Here is a 24,831-nt window from a genome sequence, read left to right on the forward strand (position 1 = left end):
AGCCTCAGCCTCCCAAGTCTCTGGGATTACAAGAATGTGCTACCGTGCCAGGCTGGTTCTTCTAATTTATTTATTTATTTATTTATTTTTACTAACAGGAAAGTTTATTGCATTGAGCTCATTCATTAAAAGAATAAAAAGTCAACAAATAAATGATTTAACATCATATCTCAAAGTCCTAGAAAAAAACAAATCAACACCAAAAGCAGAAGACAAGAAATAATTAAAATCAGAGCTGAAATCAATAAAATTGAAACAAAGGAAACAACTGAAAAAAATTGACCAAACCAAAGGTTGATTCTTTGAAAAAAAAAAAAATAAAGTAGATAAACCCTTAGCCATGCTAACAAAGAGAAAAAGAGAGAAAAATTCAAATTACTAAAATATGTGATGAAAAAGGAAATATCACAATGGCACATCTGAAATACAGAAGATAATTAGAAACTATTTTGAAAATTTTTACTCCAATAAAATAGAAAATATCAAAGATATTGACAAATTTGTAGTGACATATGACCTACCCAAATTGAATGAGGAGGTCATACATGATTTAAACAGATCAATTTTAAGTAATGAAATAGAAAACGCCATCAAAAGCTAACCAATTAAGAAAGTCCAGGACCAGACAGATTCTCAGCCGAGTTCTATGAGACCTTCAAAGAAAAATTAAAGCCAATACTTCTCAAAGTATTGAATGAAATAGAAAAGGAAGGAACCCTTCCAAACTCATTCTATGAGCACCATCAGAACTTGGGCTCATTACATATTATTACTTTTGATTCCTATTTACAAGCTCTAAAGGATTATAAATATGTAATGCAAAATTATTAAGTCACATGTAAGTTGTTACCTATTATAAGTTATGAATTAGTGAGGATTCGTGAAAAGGAAAAGGCTTTTTCTTTAGTCCTTAAGCCTATGACACAATTTCCATAGTAGTATTTCCTTTCATCCTCTAAAGATCTCCATTTCATGTTAACATTGTTTCCTTTGAACTTGGAATTTCTCTATGCAGAAGGTCAACTGAGAGTGCTGATAATTTGCACCATTGCCCATAGTATAGCAGTCTCCTATCAGGTAAGAACTGTGGATTGTTCCATGTTACCATTGGTGCCTCCCTGTGATGGCATCCAGCATTTGACTGAGCTGGATGTGGTAACTTGCAATATCTAGACACCTGGCTGACTTGCAATATCTAGAGACAAATTGGAGGACTAGGCAGAAGGCTTTGGGATTATTTAAATGTTGATTGTCCCAAGTTCTTTAGTTTCTTGTTCCTTTGTGTCTTTGGTGAAAAGAAATAAGAAAAGGAAGCTTTGATGCACTTTAGAGTATGATACATCAAGCAGCTTGTGGCTCAGACATTGTTCTATGGATATGTTGGATCTGATCTTGAAACCTTGACATTTCAGCTTGATGGATCAACCTGAGCTTTTTGGTTTCTTCCAGCAGATAACGTTCCTGCTCCAACTGTTGCTGTGCCAAACAGTTTGCTCTTTCTATCTCTGTTTGTCTTATTTGCTGCTGATGGAGTCTCTCCTTCTCTTTCATCATTTGCTGCATATGCCTACGAATCACCTCCACACTTTCTGCTTCAGCCTTGGCAGCCTCTGTTTTTGCACGTGCCTCTTTCATCTCCTTTTCCTTGGCTGTAAGAGCCTGGTCTGTCTGTAGAACAGTGTTACTCACCGACTCTTTGGACTTTAAATTCTTTTGCAGAACTTCCTCAGCCTGTGTTCCTTTCCTGGCTGCTGATGCTACTTTATCTTCAGCTTCTCTGTCTTCTGAAGGTGAGATTATGGCCTCCTGGTTTAGAATAAAGCTCTTGCTTCACTGCTTCTTCCAGAGGACCAAAAATATCCTGAAGAAAGCTGAGCAATGATCTGAAGGGGCTTCTTCATTCTGCTTACAAATGTCTTTCTGCTTTGCATCTAGTAGGGTCTGTAATTCCTTCTGGAAACTTTGGTCCTCATCCTGGAACCAGTTCTTTGTGAATATTTCTATGGCCTCTCTCTTACTGGCCCTGAGCATTTCTAGCAGCTCCTGGAGGGTCTCTGTGGGCAGCTATACCTTCTGGCCCATCAGCTGGTCATAGTGGGCAAGTGCCTTTTGTACTGCAGCTGAATTTTCTCCCTGGGCCAGGACTGTGTTCTCCATGCAGGGCAGATCCCCATTGTTGATCCATTGACATAGGTCAGCCCCAGGTTTTCTAGACCTTATCTACCAAAAATCCGGAGCAGAGATCTTTTAGAATGGGCAGAAAAGCTGCTTTAAGGAGGGCTTGGTAAGGGTTAGTACCAATAGTTTTCCTTTAGTTTAGCTGTGATGAGTTCTGATAGGTTCTTCTAATTTTTTATAGAACAGTTCAAGAGATTAGGATAAAAGTAGCTAGAGAGTTTCATGAATTTTTGTCTTGATTTGGAAATGATTAATGAATCACTAGGCTAGAGATAGCCAAGACTGATTCTTTGAAACTATATTGTAAACTGGTTTAAGTGAGGAAATAGGCAGAATCAATGGTCGGACCAAATATTTCTTATTTTTTAGAGCTTCATTGTTACACATAATAGTTGGGTTCATCCCAGCAAATACATACATGAATGGAAATAGATTTGTTCATGATCCCCCTTTTCCCTGTTTTCCTCCCTCCCACTCTCAAATTCTCTTTCCTCTACTTAACTTCCTTTTGTTCATCTATTAATTTATATTTGATTGGTTCTTTATATTATCCTATCCTTCCCTCCCTGTTTTGTTTGTTTTACTCTAGTTTCTGCATGTGAGAGAAAACATTTGACCTTTGAGTTTCTGAGTATGGCTGATTTCACTTAGCATGATTCATTTCCATTTCCATTTGGGGTTCATTTGTTCTTTTTCTAAATCCTTGAGATAGAACGTAGTTTATTTATTTGGGATCTCTAATTTTACTCTTGAACTGCTGCAGTACTATCTTAGAAATTTTGATATGTTTTATTTCTGTTCTCGTTCGTTTCTAAGAACTTCTTGATTTCTAGTCCCATTTATTCTTTGATTTATTCTTTGAGACAGAATGGAGGGGCAGGGGTTGTGGCTCAGTAGTAGAGTGCTTGCCTAGCACTGGTGACGCACTGGGTTCAATCCTCAGGACCATATAAAAATAAGTAAATAAATAAATATAAAGGCATTGTGTCCACCTACAACTAAAAAAATAAAAATAAAAAGAGTATTGTTCAATCTCCATGAGTTTTCTATTTTTCTTGCTGTTGATTTCTAGCTCATGCTATTAAGATCTGATGGAATTATATCACTTTTTTGGTATTTGTTAAGATTTGCTTTGTGGCCTATAATATGGTCTATTTTAGAACAATATCCATGCCCAGTTCAAAAGAAGTTAAATTTAGCTGTTTTGGGGTGGAATATTCTGTAGATGTCCATTTAATTTATAGTGTTGTTTAGGTTGGAGATATCTTTTTTGTAAATTTTTTTATTGTTTTTTTTTTTTTAAGAGAGAAAGAGAGAATGAATTTTAATATTTATTTTTTAGTTATCAGCGGACACAACATCTTTGTTTGTGTGTGGTGCTGAGGATCGAACCCGGGTTGCACGCATGCCAGGCGAGCGCGCTACCGCTTGAACCACATCCCCAGCCCTTTTTATTGATTTTTTAAAAAATAAATGACAATGGAATGCATTACAATTTTTATTACACATATACAGCACAACTTTTCATATCTCTGGTTGTATATAAAGTATGTTGACACCAATTTGTGTCTTCATACATGTACTTTGGATAATGATGTTCATCACATTCCACCATCCTTGCTAATCCCGTGCCCCCTCCCTTGCCCTCCTACCCCTCCAACCCATCTAGAATTCATCTATTCCTCCCATGTTTCCCCTCCCTACCCAACTGAGTCAGCCTCCTTATATCAGAGAAAACAGGTTGGAGATATCTTTATTGATTTTATGTTTTGATGACCTGTCTATTGGTGATAAGGGTGTATTAAAACCACCCCATATTATTGTGTTGATGTCTATGTGGTATTTAATGTCATATAGAGTATTTTTACCATGTAATTTGGTGCTTTGACATTTGGAAAATAAATATTTACTATTGTTCTATCTTCTTGTTGAAGTGTTCCTTTTATTAGGATGTAGTGGCCTTCTTTTTCTCTTCTGATTAATTTTTGCTTAAAATCTGCTTTGTCATATATAAAATCTGCTTTTCTTGAACCACATACATGGAATTTTGTTTGCTATCCTTTTACCTTCAGCCTGTGGATCTTTGCCTATGAGTCTCTTATAAACAGCATATAGTTCAGTCTTGTTTTTTGATCTGCTAATCTAAATGTTTTAATTAGGGAGTAGAGATTAACATTCAGTGTTAATATATGTATGTGTTTGTGGTTTGTTACCATTTTTTTTTTTGTGTGTGTGTGTGGTTTTGCTATATTTTATTCTGTCTTAATTCTCATTTAGGGGATTATTCTGCTGAACTTCTTATGTTTGAGAGCTTTCAGAATTGTTTTTTTAGTTTCTTTATGTGAAGTTTATCTTGGAGTATTCTTTGTATTGCTGACTTGGTGCTTATGAATTCTTTTAGCTTATTTAGAAAGGTTTTTTTTTTTTTAAATTTTGGTGGTGCTGGGGGTTGAATCCAGGACCTTGTGCTAGGCAAGCACTCTACCAACTGAGCTGTATTTCCATACCCTTGGAAAGTTTTTATTTCCTTCTCTAATTTGAAACTGAGCTTTGATGGGTATAGTAACCTTCACTGGTAGTTGTAGTTTTTTTTTTTTTTTTGGCTTAGAATATCTCATTTCAGGCTGTCCTTGATTTTAGGGTCTGAGCTAAGAAAAAAAGAAATGAGCCTTATTGGTTTGCCTCTAAGTGCGCGACCCCTCGCTGGCAAGGGAAAACACGACACAGGATTCTTCTTTCAGCAGTTTATTCAGGCCTTGAGTCATGTATCATCTTCTAGCGCCCCGCCGCCCGAACACACCCAAGCACAGCTAATAACCCCGCCCCCCCCCCCCCCCCCCCGCGTCCCAATCCCAAGCCACGTGGATCTCTCTCATTGGGTGGTAAGGGATTGCGCGCCAACTCTGCATAAAAGGAGTTGTTTATCACAGGCCACAGTGGAAGCCGGCGCCATCTTCTAATGGCGGCCACGGTCTATAAGAATGGCTTACCACAACCTGGTATTTCTCTTTTGTGTCTTTTAGGATTATTTCCTTATTTTCTATGTTAGGCGTTTTGGTTATGATATATTTTTGTGAGCTGCTTATTTGACTAGGTCTGTTTGCAGCCTGTAAGCTTCCTGTATGTGGATGTCTATCTTATTTTTGAAATGGGAGACATTTTCTTTAACTCATTGAAAATGTTCTTTGTGCTTCTGTTTGTAACTTCATGTTCTCTTCCATCCCAGTGTTTCTCAAGTTTGGTTTTTTAAAAGTTGCCCCAGAGTTCTTGTATATTCTGGTCATGTTGTATAATTTTTTTTTCCTTTATTGCTTTCTGTGTACTCAAGATCATATAGCCTGTCTTCAGTCCCTCTTTAAGGGCTAAGATTCTATTTTCTATACAGTCTAATCCGTTAGTGATGCCTTCAGTTGAGTTTTTAATTTGATTGATTGTGTCTTTCATTTCTAGGAATTCTGTTTGGTTTCATTTCATTGTTTCCATTTCTCTATTAAAATGGTCTTTCATCTCCTATAATTGCTCGTTTATAATCTGATTGTAACCTTAATTTTTGTACCAAGGATGGAACCGAGTGGTGCTTAATCACTGAGCCACATTCCCAGCAACCCCTCCTCCCTTTTGTACTGGGGATCGAATTTGGGTGCACTTGACCACTGAGCCACATCCCCAGCCCTATTTTGTATTTTTTAAAATTTATATACAGGGTTTCATTGAGTTACTTAGTGTCTCGCTTTTGCTGAGGCTGGCTTTGAACTCAAAATCCTTCTGCTGTAGCCTCCCGAGTTTTAAGGGTCTTGCTAAGTTCCTTAAGGCCTTGCTAAATTGATGATTTTGGCTTTGAACTTACTATCTTACTGCCTCATCCTCCTGAGTTGCTGGGATTACCAGTGTGCACCACGGTGGTGTGACCATTGTTAACTAACACCCTATCTAATAGTTTGTAAAAAGATATCTTAAGTAATTTTCTAGCAAAGTGCCATTAATTTTGGTATGGATCAAAGGTGTCAATTTACCATTTCAGTGAGGAATGATTTAGAACAGTGTTAAATGTTTCTTCTACTCTCCTGTATAGAACATCAATTGTTTCATGGATCAAAGACATTTTCAGGGGCTGGGGTTGTGGCTCAGCGGTACAGTGCTCGCCTAGCACGTGCAAGGCCCTGGGTTCTATCCTCAGCACCACATAAAAATAAATAAATAAAATAAAGCTATAAAAAATATAGAACAACAAGAATTAAGGAAAAAAAAGACATTTTCAGCAATCCTGAGAAAGTCAATTTCCTCATTCTCTTCTCTTTAGCCTTCTGGTGAATTAAAATTCATATGGTACATAAACTAGTTAATGATTTGAAGTGGTTTATCTTAAAGGCATACTTTAGTAGTTCACTCTGCTACATTTGAATTATACTTCATTCACTCTTAGAATTACAGATCCTAGAGGAGGCAGGGTGGCCTTTGGAAACAGTCTTTCACTTTAAACTTTCCATATTTTCTTTATTCTCATTATTAAGCTAAGTGGAATATTTAAAATAAAGATGTCTTTCTTATGCCTGGCATAGAGTACTTCTGCAACAGAATCTCTACCTCCATTTTTGTATCCTCTTTGCATTTACCCAGTCCAGTTTACTAAAGCATAGCTGAAAGTAATGTTTCTAAAGCTTAAAACTAGTCTTGTCTTTTCTTCCTGAATTTGTTTCAGTGTTTCCTTATTAACTTCAGGATGAAGTCCAAATTTCTTACGCTTTCAAGAGCAGGATTTCTCTAGCCTTTTGGTGTCTATAAGATGGTTACAGTAAAAATGTTACGTGGTAATTGTTGAACATTTGGAAATGCCACAAAAAGAAAAAGATAAAAACACAAGGGGCTGATGTTATGGCTCTGTGGTGGGGCGTTTGCCTGGCACACGTGAGGCACTGGTGTTCAAACCTTGGCACCACATGAAAATGAAATAAAGATATTGTGTCTACCTACAACTAATAAATAAATCAATAAACAAAAAACCCCACAAGTTACTTGTAATTGAAATGAACATGCCAATGTATCTGCTTTTGTTATTTAGTGTATTAGTTTGTATAGATACTAATCATACCAAACAAAAGATTATACTATGTACAAAAATACCTATTTTGGAGTTCTTTTTCTGTTGAAGAGATTACAAGAAAATTCCCCATGTCATCAAAAATTCTTAGTAAAAATAAATTTTTTTCCGATTCTTGAAGTAATAATCATTGTGAATAATTGGATGCAGAAAAATATAGCGAACAATAAAAATTACCATTTCTCATCACCCAGAAATAATGCTAACCAATAAGTATTTCCTTTTAGACTTTTGTTTGTATGCATATATATGTATTTTTTTTTTTAAAAATCAAGTACATAATGATTTTTTGTGTGCATACTCCTGGAGATTGAACCCAAAGGCATTCTGTCACCAAGCGCCATCCTCGGTCCTTCCTTTTTTTTTTGGACAAAGGATCTTGCTAAATTGCTGGGTCTGTACTTGAACTTGAAATTCTCTTGCCTCAGCCTCCCAAGTCACTGGCATGTAACATTTACAGGCATGTGCCACTGCACCCAGCAAGTACATAATAATTTTATAACCTACTTTTATTATTAAAATTTACACAATTTATTTGGTTCATACTCTTGTTAATTTGATTCTTCACTTAATGTTACACCTGTGGCCTCATGAAGAGTTCCAGTTGACTGAGGAAGAAAAAATTTAGGCATAACTTAGACATTAAAGCATCATAGTCACTCTCAGGGGTGACTAAAGGACAATGGTGAAGGGAAATTCTTCCAGTCAGTGAAGATTTCATTAGTTCACTCTAGTTATTTATTTTATCTATAAGAGAAAAGGTTAAAGATGTGGGTCTACTGTGATTCATGACAGAAACTAATAGATTGACTGACTTATTATGGACTTGGTAGGAGTATGGTTAGAACTATAGGGATTAGATATGTGAAATATATTCTGAATGGGTGCAGAGTAATATTCAGTTTTTTCCTTCAGTGAATGTCTCCTCACAAGAGGAGCATCTTGATGATCAGTTAGACAAAGTGGTACCTCTGGATTTCAGCTTGTTTCTCAGTCACTTTTCTCTTTGCATAGTGAGTTTATAAAAAAGATGTAATGATTATGGGTATGGAGGTTTTGCATGTGCTTACTAGCAACATGGGATTCCGCTCACCAAGTCTGACCTAGTTACTGTGCTACTGAATGACCAACAAGGAAGATGTATCAACTCAGTATTCAAACTGGGAAGCAGAACCACTGTGACTTATGGAATAAAGAGTTTTTTAGGGGCTGGGATTGTAGCTCAGTGGTAGAGTACTTTAAATAAATAAATAAAGGTATTGTGTTCATCTACAACTAAATATATATGTTGTTTTAAAAAAGAATTTATTATAGTATTTTAACCTTAAAATTATAGGAATAGTTGGTAAAAGTCCAGTAAGGATTACCCCTATAATTTTTTTGTCTGCATGGTATTCTAATATATGCATTTTAAAAATCCTGGTCATTAGTCATTTAGATTGGTTCTAGGTTTTTTTTTTTTTTTTTTTTTTTTTGTTGTTATAAACAAAGGTGGTTTGAACATACATTGGCCTTATTTCTTTTGGGATAAATTCCTACAAGTGGAAAACCAATGCATTTTTAAAAAATGTGTGAAACTTATTGTTTGCTTGCACTCCCCAATATTATGTGAATGTATTTGCCCAAGATATACTGTTGGTTATCATGGCTCTTGCAGTTTAAATTCCTTTTCAGAAGAAATAAAATGGTGCAAGATAATTAGTTAACATGTAAGGAGTAAATGAAAGGAAAGCAAGTCTCTTGTACTAATTATGAGATACATTCAGTCAATAATACTTAAATATGTATTAAACTATGTGTTTAAATGTAGTTGCTCTTTCTAGAGCTGGATTTTTCTGGATTGTGCCTGAAGCCTGTTTTTGAAATATAAGTCTATATGATACAGGGTGATAGACAAATTAGTTTGGGGAAAGTGTCATTTGACTTAGGCTGTAATTCTAGAAAAACTTAAAATTTCAGAGCCAAATTTATCTACTTATTGGAAATGCCCTGAGGATATAAATTAACTGTGAAGGTTTTAAAACTATACCCTACATTATAGTTGAATTTGAAATTTTATATAATAAATGTACTAGCAGTTAATTATTTTTTATTAGCTCTCCAATAACAGAAAAGAGTGTGCTTCAACTCCCATTCCTGTCCATCACACACAGCAGGCAGTAGAGACTTCCTTTAGATGCTGCTGTGAATGAAAGAGCTGCTAGGCAGTTGGCTGTTGCTTAAGTGGAAGGTGGTGGTAATGTGTTGTGTTAAAGTTTATGACACAAGGTCTCAATGTGAATTGTATGCAAAAAATTTATTGTTTTGGTTGGATATTTGCCATAACCTCGTAGGATTTCTTTTTATTTTCACCTTTATTCGAATGAGAATTCTGTTGGAGAAAATTTAGATCCTTTCAGTGGTACTTGAGCATTTGAATTTATGTATACTGAAACCCCTATGATTTGTGCTTAATAGGTTTGTTGTCAGTAGTGTTCCTGCACGTGGCCTGTATGTTCTTCTGATCCTTCTCCACAAAATTGACCATGAATTTTTCCTGGGAGGTTTTTCAGGTCTGAAACCAACCAAGGCCTTATATTGGCCTTTAGCAAAGTAGATGTTTTTCTGTAATTTATAGTGTTTAAAAATCTTCCTCTTGCAGATACTAATACTTGAAATTTTAATTCTTCTCATTTGTATTAATATACTTTTTTAAAAAGTCTGTTAGGCCAAGAAGTGTGTTTCTTATATACTGTATTTCATCAATTCTAAGAATTTCCTTCTCTTTACCTTATTTAATATCTCTGAAATTGGGATGTATTAATTAATTAATTAATTAATGATAGCCATAAATAAGCTTTTTGGTGAGGCAGCGGTTATGACATAGTTACCATGCTTTGTGTTTGTGCAAATTTGCTTGTTTAATTGGTGGCTCAGCTGGATTTTTGGAACCTCTATCAATAATCATTTAAAGACCATTTGAAGAAAAATAGAGTTCTAGTTTTTGTCTTAGATTTTTATTTTTGTTTTTGTTTTGTTTTGTTTTACATCTTCTGGCAAATTCAAGAAAGTACAAGCATCAGAATGTGCAGAATTGGTGTTGGCAGCTTGGCAGAGAATAATAAAAATAAGTGTCGGGCTGGGGTTGTGGCTCAGAGGTAAAGTGCTCACCTAGGATGAGTGAGGCACTGGGTTCAATCCTCAGCACCACATAAAAACAAAATAAAGGTATTGTGTCCACCTATAACTAAAAAATAAATGTTTAAAAAAATATTGTCATTTTAAAACTGTATCACCTGTAGTGGGAGTTCATAGTATTATAGTATTCTGGCCACTATGTTTAATCTGAACCTAACCATTAGGAAACATCAGATAAATCCTGTAAGACACCTGACTATATTTCTAAAATAAAGTCTGTGTTTTGAAAGGAGGGGTGGGACAGATTGGTTTGAGGATATTCTATATTTAAGGAAATGAAATAGGCAGATCATTAATAGCAGTGAACAATCTTTGGCTCTTGGATCATACAGAATTAAATAAAACAGATATAGTCTTTTGGAATTTGGAGAAACTTGAGTTTAGGTTTGGAATTGAGATGATAAAAGATATGACAGACATGACATTTTTAGAAAAAATAGGAAGTTAAAGACATGGAAACAAGATGGCAAAAACTTTTTTTTTTCTTTTAAATTTTAAATGTATACTGGGCCCCTGTTTTATTACCTAAGCAGCATCATTAGATAGCTTGTGGTTAGGACAGAAATTATTGTTTCCAAAGAAAGCAAAATATATTCTGGTACCCTTGGTAAGGGTTTAAGGAAGGATTCAAAGTAAAAAAGAAAGAGAAGATTTTAAGTTATACTGTTACTCCAAAATGTTATTATGCAGGCCAATACTATAGTATATGTGTCATAAAGATTTTGTTTTTTTACATATGACATCTTTTAGTACAATAGGACTCTAACTTAAAAATGATATTTCTTAAAGTTACCTAGTAGGTTATGTTTGAAACTTAAATTATGCAGCTAAAAAACAATGGTAACAAGTTGAAAGAAAATGGTTAGTTTTGTTAAACTTATAAATCAGAAAGTACTTTTAATAAATTGACAGTTCTAATATTTCAAAAAGTAAGATTTAAGATAAGAGCTAGAACAAAATGACTATTGGTATTTTCTGTAATATAAAAATATCTGTATTAAAGTGGAGTTTAAAAGGGATTCTGGGTTCATTAAAAAATAAAAAACTAAAATTTTAATGGCTTTTAGATATAAACCTTTGCAAACATTGTAAAATGTGAATTCATAAAACTAGGATGTTTACTGAAGTTAAAGGACAGCATATAGGGTTATCATTTATACTAGGAGATGTTTATAATTAACTGTATATATTTCCTTCTCAAGTCCTACATCTTGAAATATTGCTAGCTCTTGTTTGGTAATTTAGAGGAAGTTGTACTTGAACTTATTTTTAACTGTGCTCAAATCATTGATTATTTAGTTAAAATCAAATGAGAGCTAGTGGGTGTACGCCTGTAATCCCACTGGTTCGGAAGGCTGAGGCAGGAGGATTGAGAGTTCAAAGCCAATCTCAGCAAAAGTGAAGTGCTAAGCAATTCACTGAGACCATTTCTCTAAATAAAATACACAATAGGGCTGGGGATGTGGCTCAGTGTTCAAGTGCTCCTGAGTTCAATGACTAGCAACGTCCCCCACCCCAACCCCCGCCACCACTCCCCAAAATCATCAAATGAGAAATTTGATTAAAAAAGGAACTAAAATGAGGGTAGGCACTTGCTGGTCACCACCATAAATCATGATGTCATTGAAAATTATTTTTTGAAAAAGATGCTAGGGAAGAATATTATGTAGGGAAAGGTTTATGGTATATTGTTAAATGAAAAAAAGCAAGATATATAATTATGTTTTTTTTTATATTCATGCGTACATACATGTACTGGAATGAACTTGAAGAAAATTTTAGCTGATATATTTGAGTGATAGGACCATGATAAATATTTCCATTTTCCTTTGTTTTTTCCCCTCTTATTTCTATTATATCAACAATTAATGCATTCAAAATCAGATACAAGAAAAAATTGAAAAGTATATAGCATTTGTTTTCATTTAAATTTTGTTGCCCCCCCCCCCTTTTTTTTTTTTGCTGTGCTGGAGATCAAACCCGGGGTCTCATGCACGTCAGGCAAGCACACCAACACTGAGCCTCATCCCTCTCCCTAAATTGACTTTTTAGGGACAGTCATGACAAGGATGTTCTCTTTTTCTTTGGGGGATCAGGCATTTACATATAATAAAGAGAAGGAGGAAGATTTTTAAAGATTTTTTCCTTTAGTAATAGGTGAAGGATGAGAAAGTGAGAGGAAAGGCAATTAAATGTGTAGGTGAGAGAGAGATTGATTATAGCTAGTAATTTCTATTTCAGGTAGTGAAAAAGAAGAGATTACTTTGCCTGTGTTACCTTCTGCGGTGAGAAAATGACTTGGAAAAGTAAATTTTACTTTAGAAGATGCTCTACTCCAGCTCAGATTCTCACTTAGTAACTTAATTCTCACAGAGGAGAAAGAAGAGAATAAGTTATATGTCTGAGATGAGATGTTCATGAAGTTAATTATCTAAGGAATTTCAGGTTTAGCTTTGGTTACGTTGTTTATTTTTTTAAGGTTAACTATTTAAAACAACTGGCTTTTCTTTTAAAGATGAATTTATTATTATTTATTTATTATTTTTTATTTTTATATGATAGCAGAATGCATTACAATTCATATTACATATAGAGCACAATTTTTCATATCTCTGGTTGTATATATGCAGTATATTCACGCCAATTGCCAATTAGTGTCTTCATACCTGTACTTTGGATAATAATGATCATCACATTCCACCATCATTAATTACCCTAAACTTACCCTCTCCCTCCAACCCCTCTGCCCTATCTACAGTTCATCTATTCCTCCCATGCTCCTTCTTCCTATCCCACTATGAATCAGCTTCCTTATATCAAAGAAAACATCCAGCATTTGTTTTTTTGGGATTGGCTAACTTTACTTAACATTATCTTTCCTAACTCCATCCATTTATCTGCAAATGCCATGATTTTATTCTCTTTTATTGCTGAGTAATATTCCATTGTGTATATATGTCCCATTTTTCTTATCCATTTATTTATTGAAGGGCATCTAGATTGGTTCCACACAGTTAAGCTGTTGTGAATTGTACTGCTATGAACATTGATGTGGCTGGTGCTGGGGATTGAACCCAGTGCCTTGAACATGCGAGGCAAGCACTCTACCAACTGAGCTATATCCCCAGCCCTTGTCTTCTATTTTATAATCAGTTTTTTGTGACCTTTGGAAGATACTAACGTTTGGTATTTATGTAGTAAAAATATCTAGGGGAGGAAGACCAGCTCTTGGATACTAAACTTACAAAATCAAAATAAGTGGCAATGGTAATTTGTGTGTAGATTTAACTTTCAAATCATAGTTCTTAGAGGAAATTAACTGTGACTAGAACTGTATCTCCCAATAAGGTAATTTCGGTCTACACGTGGCTATTTAGCAGTTAAAGTATGGCAAGACTGAGAAAATAAAATTTAAAATTCTGTCTAATTTTAATTACTTCAAATTTAAAAATGGAGGCATTATAAAATCTTGGTTTCTGCTAAACACAACTTTATTGTTTTGATACAAACATATTTTACTTTATTGCTGTGGAACATGCATGGGAGGTTTTTATGATCAGGCCTTGAAGTGGCATTATTTCCTCTGACATAAATAGCATCATTAGTGCTACTTATTTATATGATCATATAGTAAAGGAAGTGGAGAAATAAAATGTAACTTTATGCCTGAGAGGAAAGGAACAACAGATTTTAGTTTAAAGCAGGCATTGTTTTCCACTCTGAGAGAAAACGATGTGTATAACCTGTACACTGAAAAGTAAAAAATAGGCAGATGAAAGTCTAACAGTGAAAATAACCAAGATTTACTTCCATATTCTCAAAAAGAGCATCTATGGAAAACCTTTGTTCTGTGTTTTAATTGTAAAAGACAATGTGTTTCCTCTGATGTTGGGAGCAGCTACTTTTATTCAATATTATATTAAAGTCCCCAGTCAGTGTAGTAGAGCAAGAAAAAGAAACTGAAGATATACAGATTGAGAATAATAAATAAAATTGTTTTTATTTAAAGACAGCATGATCGTATAGAATATCCTCAGGAATCACAAAAAAAGTGACAAAAGCTAGTAAGTGAATTTAGATTACAAGGTCAGATTTAAAAAAATTAGTTTTCTGTCGTCAGCTTAATTCAGTATCCTAAGACTATAATAATAATGGTGCAATAATATTTTGATTGAATTATGCTTTTTTAAATTAAAATTATAATTTGTCTTTCTATAGAATGAATGCATGATGAATGTTAATCTAAGTAAATATTGATTGTTTTTGTTCTTGTTTCAGGCTACAGACAAGAGAAAAGCTTTAGAAGAAACCAAAGCATATACAACTCAATCTCTAGCTAGTGTTGCTTATCAAATAAATGCATTGGCCAACAATGTTCTCCAATTATTGGATATCCAGGCCTCTCAGCTTCGGAGAATGGAGTCTTCCATCAATCATATCTCACAGGTAACAGTTTGTAAACACGTTTATATTTACATTTAAATGTAAATTACATTTACATTTAAAATGACAGCTTAAATCTAAGAAGTACCATTGTACATTGCTTAATGACAGTTATGTATTACAAGAAATCTGTCAGTAGGTGATTTACTCTATGAACATTATAGAGTATACCTATACACACCTAGGTGGTCTGAATCAATCAGTTGATGTAGCTTCTTGATGCCATCAAGAGCAGCAAACACAAGTTGTATGAAGTTGTATGAGGCTGTTGCTGGGTATGGCATACTGTTATGCATTAACTTTTTTTTTTTTTAAATAAACTAAAGTAATACACTATAACATACTGATAAAGAGTATAGTAAATACACAAACTAGTAACATAGTTGTTACATATCACCATCAAGTATAACATGTACATAAATATATGTGCTGTCCTCTTAGATGACTGGCAGCACAATAAATATATTTACTTTAACATCACCATAGAACACATGATTTATGCATTATGTTAGGATGTTAAGACATCACTAGGTGATAGGAGTCTTTTCAGTTCTACTATGGAACTACTGTTGTAAATTATAGTTCATTACAGACAAAACATGTGGTGAAGATGGTAGACAGACTGGAAATATGAATTCTTTGTCTTATTACTGACTATAGGCATTATCGCTTTTAGCGTCAGTTTTAAATTCAGTAACCTTCTGTTTTTATGAGGCCTTTAAAAAATTGTACTAAAATAAACATAAAAATGACCAATTAAATCTTTTTTGTTTTGTTTTTCTGGTACTGAGGATTGAACCCAGGACCTTGCACATGATTGGCAAGTGCCACTGAACTACATCCCCAACCCTTTTTATTTTGAGACAGGGTCTTGCTGAGTTTTCCAGGCTGAACTTGTGATCCTCCTGCCTCAGCCTCCCGAGTAGCTGGAATTATAGGCATGGGCCACCATGCTTGGTATTTAACTCATTTTTAAATGTGCACTTCAGTGGCAACAAGTACATTTAACATTGATGTGCAACTGTTATCACTCTTCAAAAGAGGTAAAATAAATTGTGCACAATTAAAGTTTACAGTTTTTGATCTATTTTGACATACACAGATGTCCATGAGACCATCAACACAGTCAAGATAATAAACAGGTGTTCTTTTGTAATTCTTCCCTCCATTCCTCCCTTTACCCTGTCCTCAGACTTTCTGTCAATATAGGTTAGTTTACATTTTGTAGAATTTTATAAATTTATAAACAGAACCATATAATATGAACCACCACCCCCCTTTTTTGCAAAGGGTTTTTTCACATACATGGTTACTTTGAAATTCATCCATGTAGTGTATAAAAAGATTTTGCTTCATTTTATTGCTCAGTGGTTTCTGTTGCACATTTTCCATATTCACATGTTATTTGAAATCTGGTTTATTTTCATATTTTGGTTTTTACAAATAAAACTTCTGTAAACATTTGTATATAGAGCTCTGTCTGGTCAAGTTTTTTTTTTTCCTTTTGAATAAATATTTCTGAATAGAGTTCATGTAGTAGGTATCTGTTTATAAGAAACTGCTAAATTGTTTTCTAGAGTGGTTATACCATAGAGTCATAGGTTTCTCTTATTAGGAACAGATAATATTCTCATCATAATAGATAATGGATTTTGTCAAATGCTTTTTGGGCATCTGTTGAAATGACCATACTTCTAAAAGGTCTGTTAATATGGTGAATCACATTGTTTTTGTTTTTCATTTTGTTAATTTTAACGTTAAACTGTTGTTTCTTTTCTGGGGTAAAGCCTGTTTGACTATAATGTATTACCAATTTCACAGATTGTTAGGCTTTATTTAATTTGTTAGAAATTTGTTAGGAGTTTTGCTTCTGTGCTCTTGAGGGTTATTTGTTCTGGTTTTGTTTATTTTGTGATGGTTTGGTATTAGCATAATGCTGGTTTTACAGGCTGTGTTGGGCAGTATTCCATGTGGACCTATAGTTTTCTTAGTGGGAAGGTTTTTAAACTATTACATATTTAATTTCTTTAGTAGATTCAGAAAATGTATTTTTAGTACATACATTTTCTAGCTATCTGCTTCTTCTTGAGTAAGCTTTCCATCTTTCCAGGAATTTAGCCATTTTACTTAATTTGTTGGATCTCTAAAGCTATTTATAACAATCTTCTATCCTTTTAATATCTGTAGAATCAGTAGTGATGTACTATTACTCATTCTTGATATTAGTAATCAATGTCTTTTTTTAACTTGTTAATATGAATGGTTTACTAATTTTTTTGTTCTAAAAAACAGCTTTGGTTTTATTAATTTTCTGTATTGTTTTTGCTATAGCATTGATTTTCATTGTTTTTTTTTTTTTTTTTGGTGGCGTGGGGACTGAACTCAGGGCCTTCTGCATGCAAGGCAAGCACTCCACCAACTGAGCTTTATCCCCAGCCCCCTCATTCTGATATTTTTTATTTCATTTGTTTACCTTGGGATTAATTCTGCTTTTTGATTTCTTTCTGTCACAGGGGCTATTTGGAAAGGTGTTATTTAATTTCCAGATATATAGGGATTTTGCAAGGATATTTCTGCTGTTGGTTTCTAATTTAAATCCATGTGATCAGAAAATTATGCTTTGTATTTTTTTAACATTTCTTTAGTAGATAATTAGTTTTTTTTGCCAACTTTATTAAGGTATAGTAGGGTGTGCAATATCATGTTTTGATATACATACATATTTGATATACATATATATTGCACAATTATTACCACTATCAAGTTAATTAACATATTCATCACCTCACATAGTTTTCCATTTTTTGGTATGGTGAGAGTGTTTAAGATCTACTGCCCTGACCTAGCAAATTTCAAGCAAACAATACTGTAATTTTTTTGGTACAGGGGATTGAACTAAAGGACACTCAACCACAGAGTCACATCCTCAGCCTTATTTTGTGTTTTATTTAGATACAGGGTCTCACTGAGTTGCTTAGTGCCACCTCACTGTTGCTGAGGCTGGGGTAGGCTGGCTTTGAACTCAAGATCCTCCTGTCTAGCCTCCCCAGCTGCTGGCATTATAAGGCGTGTGCCACTGCACCTCAACAATACCATATTTTTGACTATATGGTATAGATTAGATCTCCAAAATTTATTTGTTCTGCATAACTGAAGCTTTATATCTTTTGATTAAGTTTCTGTTTTTCTTTACCCCTCATTCTACTTCTGCGAGCTTGACATTTTAAAATTTCATATCTCAAAAAGTAAACTTATTCAGTATTTGTCTTTCTGTGCCTCGCCTATTTTGCTTATCATAATATCCTTTAAGGTTTATCCATTGTATCCTGTTGCAGAGCTCAACATTTCCTCCTCCTCCTCCTCCTCCTCCTCCTCCTTATTTATTTATTTATTTATTTATTTATTTTTGGTGCACTTAACCACTGAGCCAATCCCCAGCCTGCCCTCCTCCACCATTTTATTTAGAGATAGGGTCTTGATGAGCTGCTAAGTGCCTCGCTAATCTATTGAGGCTGACTTTGATCTTCCTGTGCCTCAGCCTACAGAGTTGCTGGGATTATAGGCATGTGCCACTGCGCCTGGCAAGATTTCCTTCTTTTAAGAGAGAAGAAAAAATATTTCTTTTTTTTTTTTAAGGATGAATAGTATTCAACACGTATTGCATATGTGCAGATATAGTATGTGCGCGTGCGCACACCCATACACCCACACACCCTATTTCTTTCTTTATTTTTACAGTATAATGTATTTTGACATATTGTACACAAATGAAGCACAACTGCTCATTCCTCTTACTGTACATGGTGTGGAGTCACTTCAGTAGTATAATCATACATGCATATAGGGTAATAATGTCTGTCTATTTCTCCGACCTTCCCATACCTGCAAACCAACCCCTCTCCTCGCTCCCCTCTGCACAAACCAGAGTTCCTTCATTCTTCCCTATCCCCCTGCATCCACTTACCAGAGAAAACATTCAGCTTTTGGTTTTTTGGGATCGGCTTATTTCACTTAGCATGATATTCTCTAGTCCCCCTATTTTTTTTAATTCATTCATCCATTTGTGGACACTTAACACTGATTCCATATCTTGGCTATTGTGAATAATACTTTATATGATTTTATTCTGTCAATTTACTAAGAATTGTTCTGTACCAAAGAATATGGTCTATCTTGGTAAGTGTTTTGTATGCATTTGAAAATAATGCATATTTTGATGTAGTTTTGTGTATTGTTTCTTAACTCTCTTTAGGTCAGTTGGTTGAATGTTGTTCAGTTCTTCTATATCTTTATTGCTTCTACTTGTTCTATTAATTATTGAGGAAAGTAGGATGACATTGGCAACTGAAATTTTGGATTGGGGTGTTTCTCTTTGATTTTTATCATTTCTTGTTATATAGACATATATGATTTTATTAGATAACATCCCTAGACTTGTTATATTCTCGTGATGAACTAATGCCTTTATCATTAAGATCCCCTCACCTTGTTTGTTTCTGCTTGCATTTAGTCTTCCTGATAAATATCTTTAACTTACCACATGAAGGTAGACTCTTGAAATAGTCTGTTTAAGACCTTGCAACAGTTTTTCATTCTGTTTCTCTCCTTTGTGCTTTGGTGTCATGCATTTTCCTTCTAGGTATGTCTTAAAACCCCTAATGCTATGTTCTTATTTTTATGCTTTTAAGAAATCAGTTTCAAAGAGATTTAACATTAGGAAAATAATTATATTTAACCATAGATACCATTTCTTAATGAAAAATACATGATTTAAGTCCTTTTAACTATTGGAAGTTATTTTATAGCTCAAAGTTTTGGTGGCCTTTATTCCTCTGTTATCCTTTAAGATGTAGTGTTATTCCAGTCTGGTGGTAGGGAATTATTTTTGTTTTATATGTCTGAAAAAGATTTTTTTGCTGTTTTTTTCCTTTTATTATTATAGCTAAAATATACAGAACATAAAATTTATCATTTTCACCATTTTTAAGTGCAATAGTTCAGTGGCATTAAGTGCATATACATTGTTGTGCAGCCATCACTACCATCCATCTCCAGAACTATTTTTTATCTCCTCAACTAAAACTCTGTACTTGTATGCCAGCAACCTTTGACAAACACAATTATACTTTTCATCTCTATGAATTTGACTACTCTAGGTACCTCATGTAAGTAGAATCATGGCGTACTTATGACATGCTTGTTTTCACTTAGCATAATGTCCTCAAGGTTCATCATTCATGTTGCAGTGTGTATCAGAATTTCCTTCCTTTTTAAAGATGAATAACATTCCAATCTCTCTCTCTCAATATATCATATATATATCATGATATATATAACATATATCATTTTATATATATAACATATATCGTTTTATATATATAACATATATCATTTTATATATATAACATATATCAATATATATCAATATATATATATATATATATATATATATATATATATATCCCTTTTTGTTTGTTTATGTATCCCTGGACACTTGAATTCTTTCTACCTTTTGACTATTGTGAATAATGCAATTATGAACCAGGGTACAAGTATCTGAAGACTCTGCTTTTAATTCTTTTGGGTATATACTCAGAAGTGGAATCGCTAGTTCATAAGTAATTCTTGGTTTAATTTTTTCAGCAGCTACTATATTGTTTTCAGGTTTTGTGATATTTTATTTCCGTTGTGGATTTTAGAACAAAATGGATATAGATTGGAATTTTGCTAAAATAATACTCTATATAGAACAGAATCTATTATTATAAAGTGGTCTGTCCTGGATCTTTAGGATGACCACTGGCAAATGATTGGTTTACAGTAAATATTTACTGTATTAAAATAAATCCTTCTGTGAAAGATACTTGGGAAAATTATAGTAGAACCTAATGTTTTTTTTTTTTTGTTACCAGAGATTGAACCCATGGATGTTTATAACCACTGAGTCACATCTCTAGCCCTTTTTATATTTTATTTAGAGACAGGGTCTCAGCTGAGTTGCCTAGGGTTTTGCTAAGTTGCTGAGGCTGGTTTGAACTTGTGATCCTTCTATCTCAACTCCCAAACTGTGCAATTACAGGTGGGCGGCACGCATGGCAGTTAATAACTTGTACATTGATTATAAACAGAGAATCACTGTACATTCATTGTACCAGCAGTTGTTAGTTTACATGGTTGTTGGAGATTATAAAAAGTGACCAAGCATGCTACCTTCTAATTGTATAGTTAAGTTTTATTATGAAGCAAACATCTTTTCTGTGCCTTGTGAATGATCGTACTACTTTCGAAGTGTGGGTCAGCTCTCAATATTTTGTCCTTCGGTTTTTAAATATTGTGAAGTATCCCTGAGAGTTTCATTAATATGAAATATCACTTCGTCTGTAATAGCATCACCTTTTTTATCTCAACTGCTTTGTTCACTTATGTCATGTTCACCTTCACAATGTTCCTCAGTGTTTATAGTGTCTCAGGTGTCTCAAGTGGCAACAATGTCAACATTCTTACATTCAACTACTCTTACAAGCCCATTTACATTCTCTTTTTAAATTTCACTTTGTAGCATTATTACTCTTCATGTTTTTGCTGCAGTTTCATCTTTGTTGGCCAGTTCCTCTTTTTGTAAGATGTCACATAGTGTCTTATCATTGGGGGATTACATACTTTGCATTATTTGATGAACCAAATAATAAAGGTATAATTTCACTAAATGAACTTCAAAATAGTGACATGATTGGTCACTAGTCATGTTGCTCATCTGATATTTATGTGGTGATTTGTGTGCTGAATAACTACTAGCAACGTTTGTACTTTATGGAATTATAGTTCTTGTGGTAACTGAAATTTGAACTATGTTGTTGGGGAATTGGTGTTATTTAACTAAAATGTGGTTGACTAAAATTCATGTGTATCAGAACTGTGCAAAGTAGGGACTGCCTGTACATGTTTTTAAGTAACAAAACATAAAATTATTTTCTCCCTCTAATTATATGTGTTGTCTGTATTTTGCTGAGTCTATTAAAGCTTACCAAATTTGGGGCTGGGGTTGTGATTCAGTGGTAAAGTGCTTGCTTCGCACATGTGGGGCACTGGGTTCGATCCTTGGCACCACATAAAAATAAACAAAATAAAGATATTGCGTCCATGTATAATTTTAAAAAAATTTTAAAAAAGCTTAAAAACCAAATTCAATTCTCATAATGTGGAAGCTATTTTAATTCTTATAACTGGAGAGGTTTTCAATAGATTTACTGAGAGTCATGGGAAAAAGTTCAAAGGGAAGACACGAAACATTTCATTTGTAACTTATTTTGAAATACTTGGGACTCTTAAACATAATTTTAATCTAATTGGTTTAATTAGAAATAAGCTTTTGGAGGGGGACAGTATATTCTTTTACGGTGCTAGGAATTGATTCCTGGGTCTTGTGTATACCAAGCAAGCATTCTCTCATGAGCTACATCCCAGACCTGGGCATATTATTCTTCATTGGGGAAGTAGAAAGAGTATTTTCTTGCTACTCCAAATTATTGTTCTTCAGTTATTACTTGAATGAACTCATTGTAGTGAAAGAAATTTGTTTTGACTCTCAGGGCTTTATGAGAAATTTATTTCTGTCTTGCCTTGCATGCAAGGAGGTATGCTTTTAGTTAAAATTTTGTTTTAAAATCTAAAATATAGAAAGTAATATTAAGAGTAAATCTGTCAATATTAAAAATTTTCCAAATCACCCACTTTTTAACTTTATCACAATTAGTCTTTGCTCTGTAGAATGATTATCACTATCCATTTTGATTTCCTTTCCCATTTGGAATTTTGAGTTTTTCACAGATCTTGGGATTTAGAACCATAAAGAATATTAGGTCTTTTTTGTTTATTTATTTATTTTTTGTTTCTGCCATGTTAGGGATTGAATCCAGGGACACTTGACCATTGAGTTATATTCCCAGCTCTTTTGGTTTTTTTTTTTTTTTAATGTTGAGGAAGGGTTTCACTAGGTTTCCCAGATTGTCCTTGAACTTGACATCCTTCTGCCTCAATCTTCAGAGTTGCTGGTATTATTGCAGCTGGCAACATTAGGTCATTTTGTTTAGTCTTTAATTTTTTTATGGTTCATAACATTGACACCCAGAAAAATAAAAGATTTGCATAAAGTTGTACAGAGCTAGGATGCCTTTCAAAATCAAAAGCTGGGCATCTTAACTTACAGATGACTTACTGGTTTTCTCTTCTGTACTACAGTGCCTTCTAATTGTAACTGCATTCTCCTATATGTAGGAATGCCCAGCCCCTATTTTTGTATGGGTGAGTAAATACCTTACATATTGAGCTCTTGAAGTAAGTGCAACTCTTAGGGGACCATTTAGTTTTATGTAGCAAAACCTGTTCATTTATGGGCACTGTGTAGCAAGCTAGGGGCAAGGCTCCTAGATTGAAAGAACTAATTAACTGTATCAATATTCTGGGTTCTCAAATGTTTTTTTCTTAGAATCCTTTTACATGTTACATTTTTGAGCATCTGAAAAGGCTTTGGATTATGTGGGTAGACTGTTTAATACTTATCAAAAATTAACACAAAAATTTGCAAGCTCATTTAACAATAAGATAAATGCATTATAAGTTAATACAGTTAATGTTTTAATGAAAAATAACTTATCAAAACCAAAGATTTTCGTGAAGCATTGTTTTATAATTTCTGCATATATCTTTTGTTATTAGAAGAAAACTAGATTCCCAAATCTGTTTCTGTATTCATTCTGTTGTGATTTATTGTTTTGGTTGAACTAGGTGAAGAAAGTTTGGCTTCACACAGATAGTTGGAAAAATTGAGAACTATTTGGGGACTCCAGGAGTCTTTAGACCACAGTTGAGAACCATTGCTATATGTGGTTATTACAGTTTAGTCCTTACAGATATGTATTTCCAATTTCATGTACTGGCCTTAATGTTTGTTTGTTTTGGTGGTGCTGGTGTTTGAACCCAGGGTTTCATGCATACTAAGCATGCACTACTACTGAGTTACACCACAAGTCTACATGTTACCATTAAAAAAAAAAACAAAAAACTTCCAAATTGTTTCTACTGATAGTTTCATTTGGCTCTTTGTTGAGTTTTTGGTCTTGCCAAATATCTTTGGTCTGTCATAGTTTTGGTGCCCTTGTCTATAAAATCAAGCAAGGCACTTCTCCTTACCCCCAATGGATTGCTGATATTTGTGTTAGGTTTCCTCAACCAATTTACTAAAGGTGTTTCAAGAATTTTAAAATCAAGTATGCTACTCTTCAAGTTGTCCTTTGTCCCTTAAACTCATTTGTTGAAGGCCTAACTCTTAGTATCTCAGAAGTGACTGTGGAAATAGAGTCTTTAAAAGAGACAGGTTAAAGTGAGGTTATTTGGGTGGGAGTCCTAATCCAGTATGACTGGTATCTTTATAAAATGAGGAGATTAGTGTATAAACACAGAGGGAAGTCCTTGTGAAGACAAAAAAGAGAAAATGGTCACCTATAAGCCAAGGAGAGAGGATGTCAGTCAAATTTAACCCTGTTGACATGTTGATCTTGGTCTTCAGCCTCTAGAATTCAGAGAAAATAAATCTCTATTTAGTCATCATATCTATCATACTTTGTTATGCCTGTGCTGACAAACTCACTCAGCACCTTTATCTTTAGCATCATCACTTTTATACTTTTTGTCAGCTACAATGGATATAAACTTTTTACTAGAACCTTCACTATTGTCAGAAAGATATAATGTGGATTGATGAATGACATCCAACAAAACAAAACAAAACAAAAACACGATATGTTGAATTTATGTCCAATGGCTAGCAGCATTCAGTAGTGCTAACTTGATTGGTTAACTTACCATGAGAAAAATACATTAATTGCACTTGTTCAGTACTCTGATTTATGTACACATCTGATCTTTCTAAGATGAAC

At 34.0% G+C, this 24,831-nt stretch overlaps 1 protein-coding gene and 1 pseudogene across 1 annotated transcript in view; one reads left to right on the plus strand and one right to left on the minus strand.

The window, feature by feature from the left end:
• The window catches only part of Abi1 (abl interactor 1), a 99,720-nt gene that overhangs the window by 22,288 nt on the left and 52,601 nt on the right, over positions 1–24,831 (plus strand). Inside the window, exon 2 of the mRNA XM_048812754.1 lies at positions 14,732–14,899. Coding sequence (XP_048668711.1) covers positions 14,732–14,899 — 168 coding nt within the window. The remainder of the gene's footprint in view (positions 1–14,731; positions 14,900–24,831) is intronic.
• LOC125619573 lies at positions 1,342–7,620 on the minus strand (annotated as a pseudogene).

The sequence above is a fragment of the Marmota marmota genome, unplaced genomic scaffold (assembly GCF_001458135.2).
Source record: "Marmota marmota marmota unplaced genomic scaffold, marMar, whole genome shotgun sequence".
Taxonomy (NCBI): domain Eukaryota; kingdom Metazoa; phylum Chordata; class Mammalia; order Rodentia; family Sciuridae; genus Marmota; species Marmota marmota.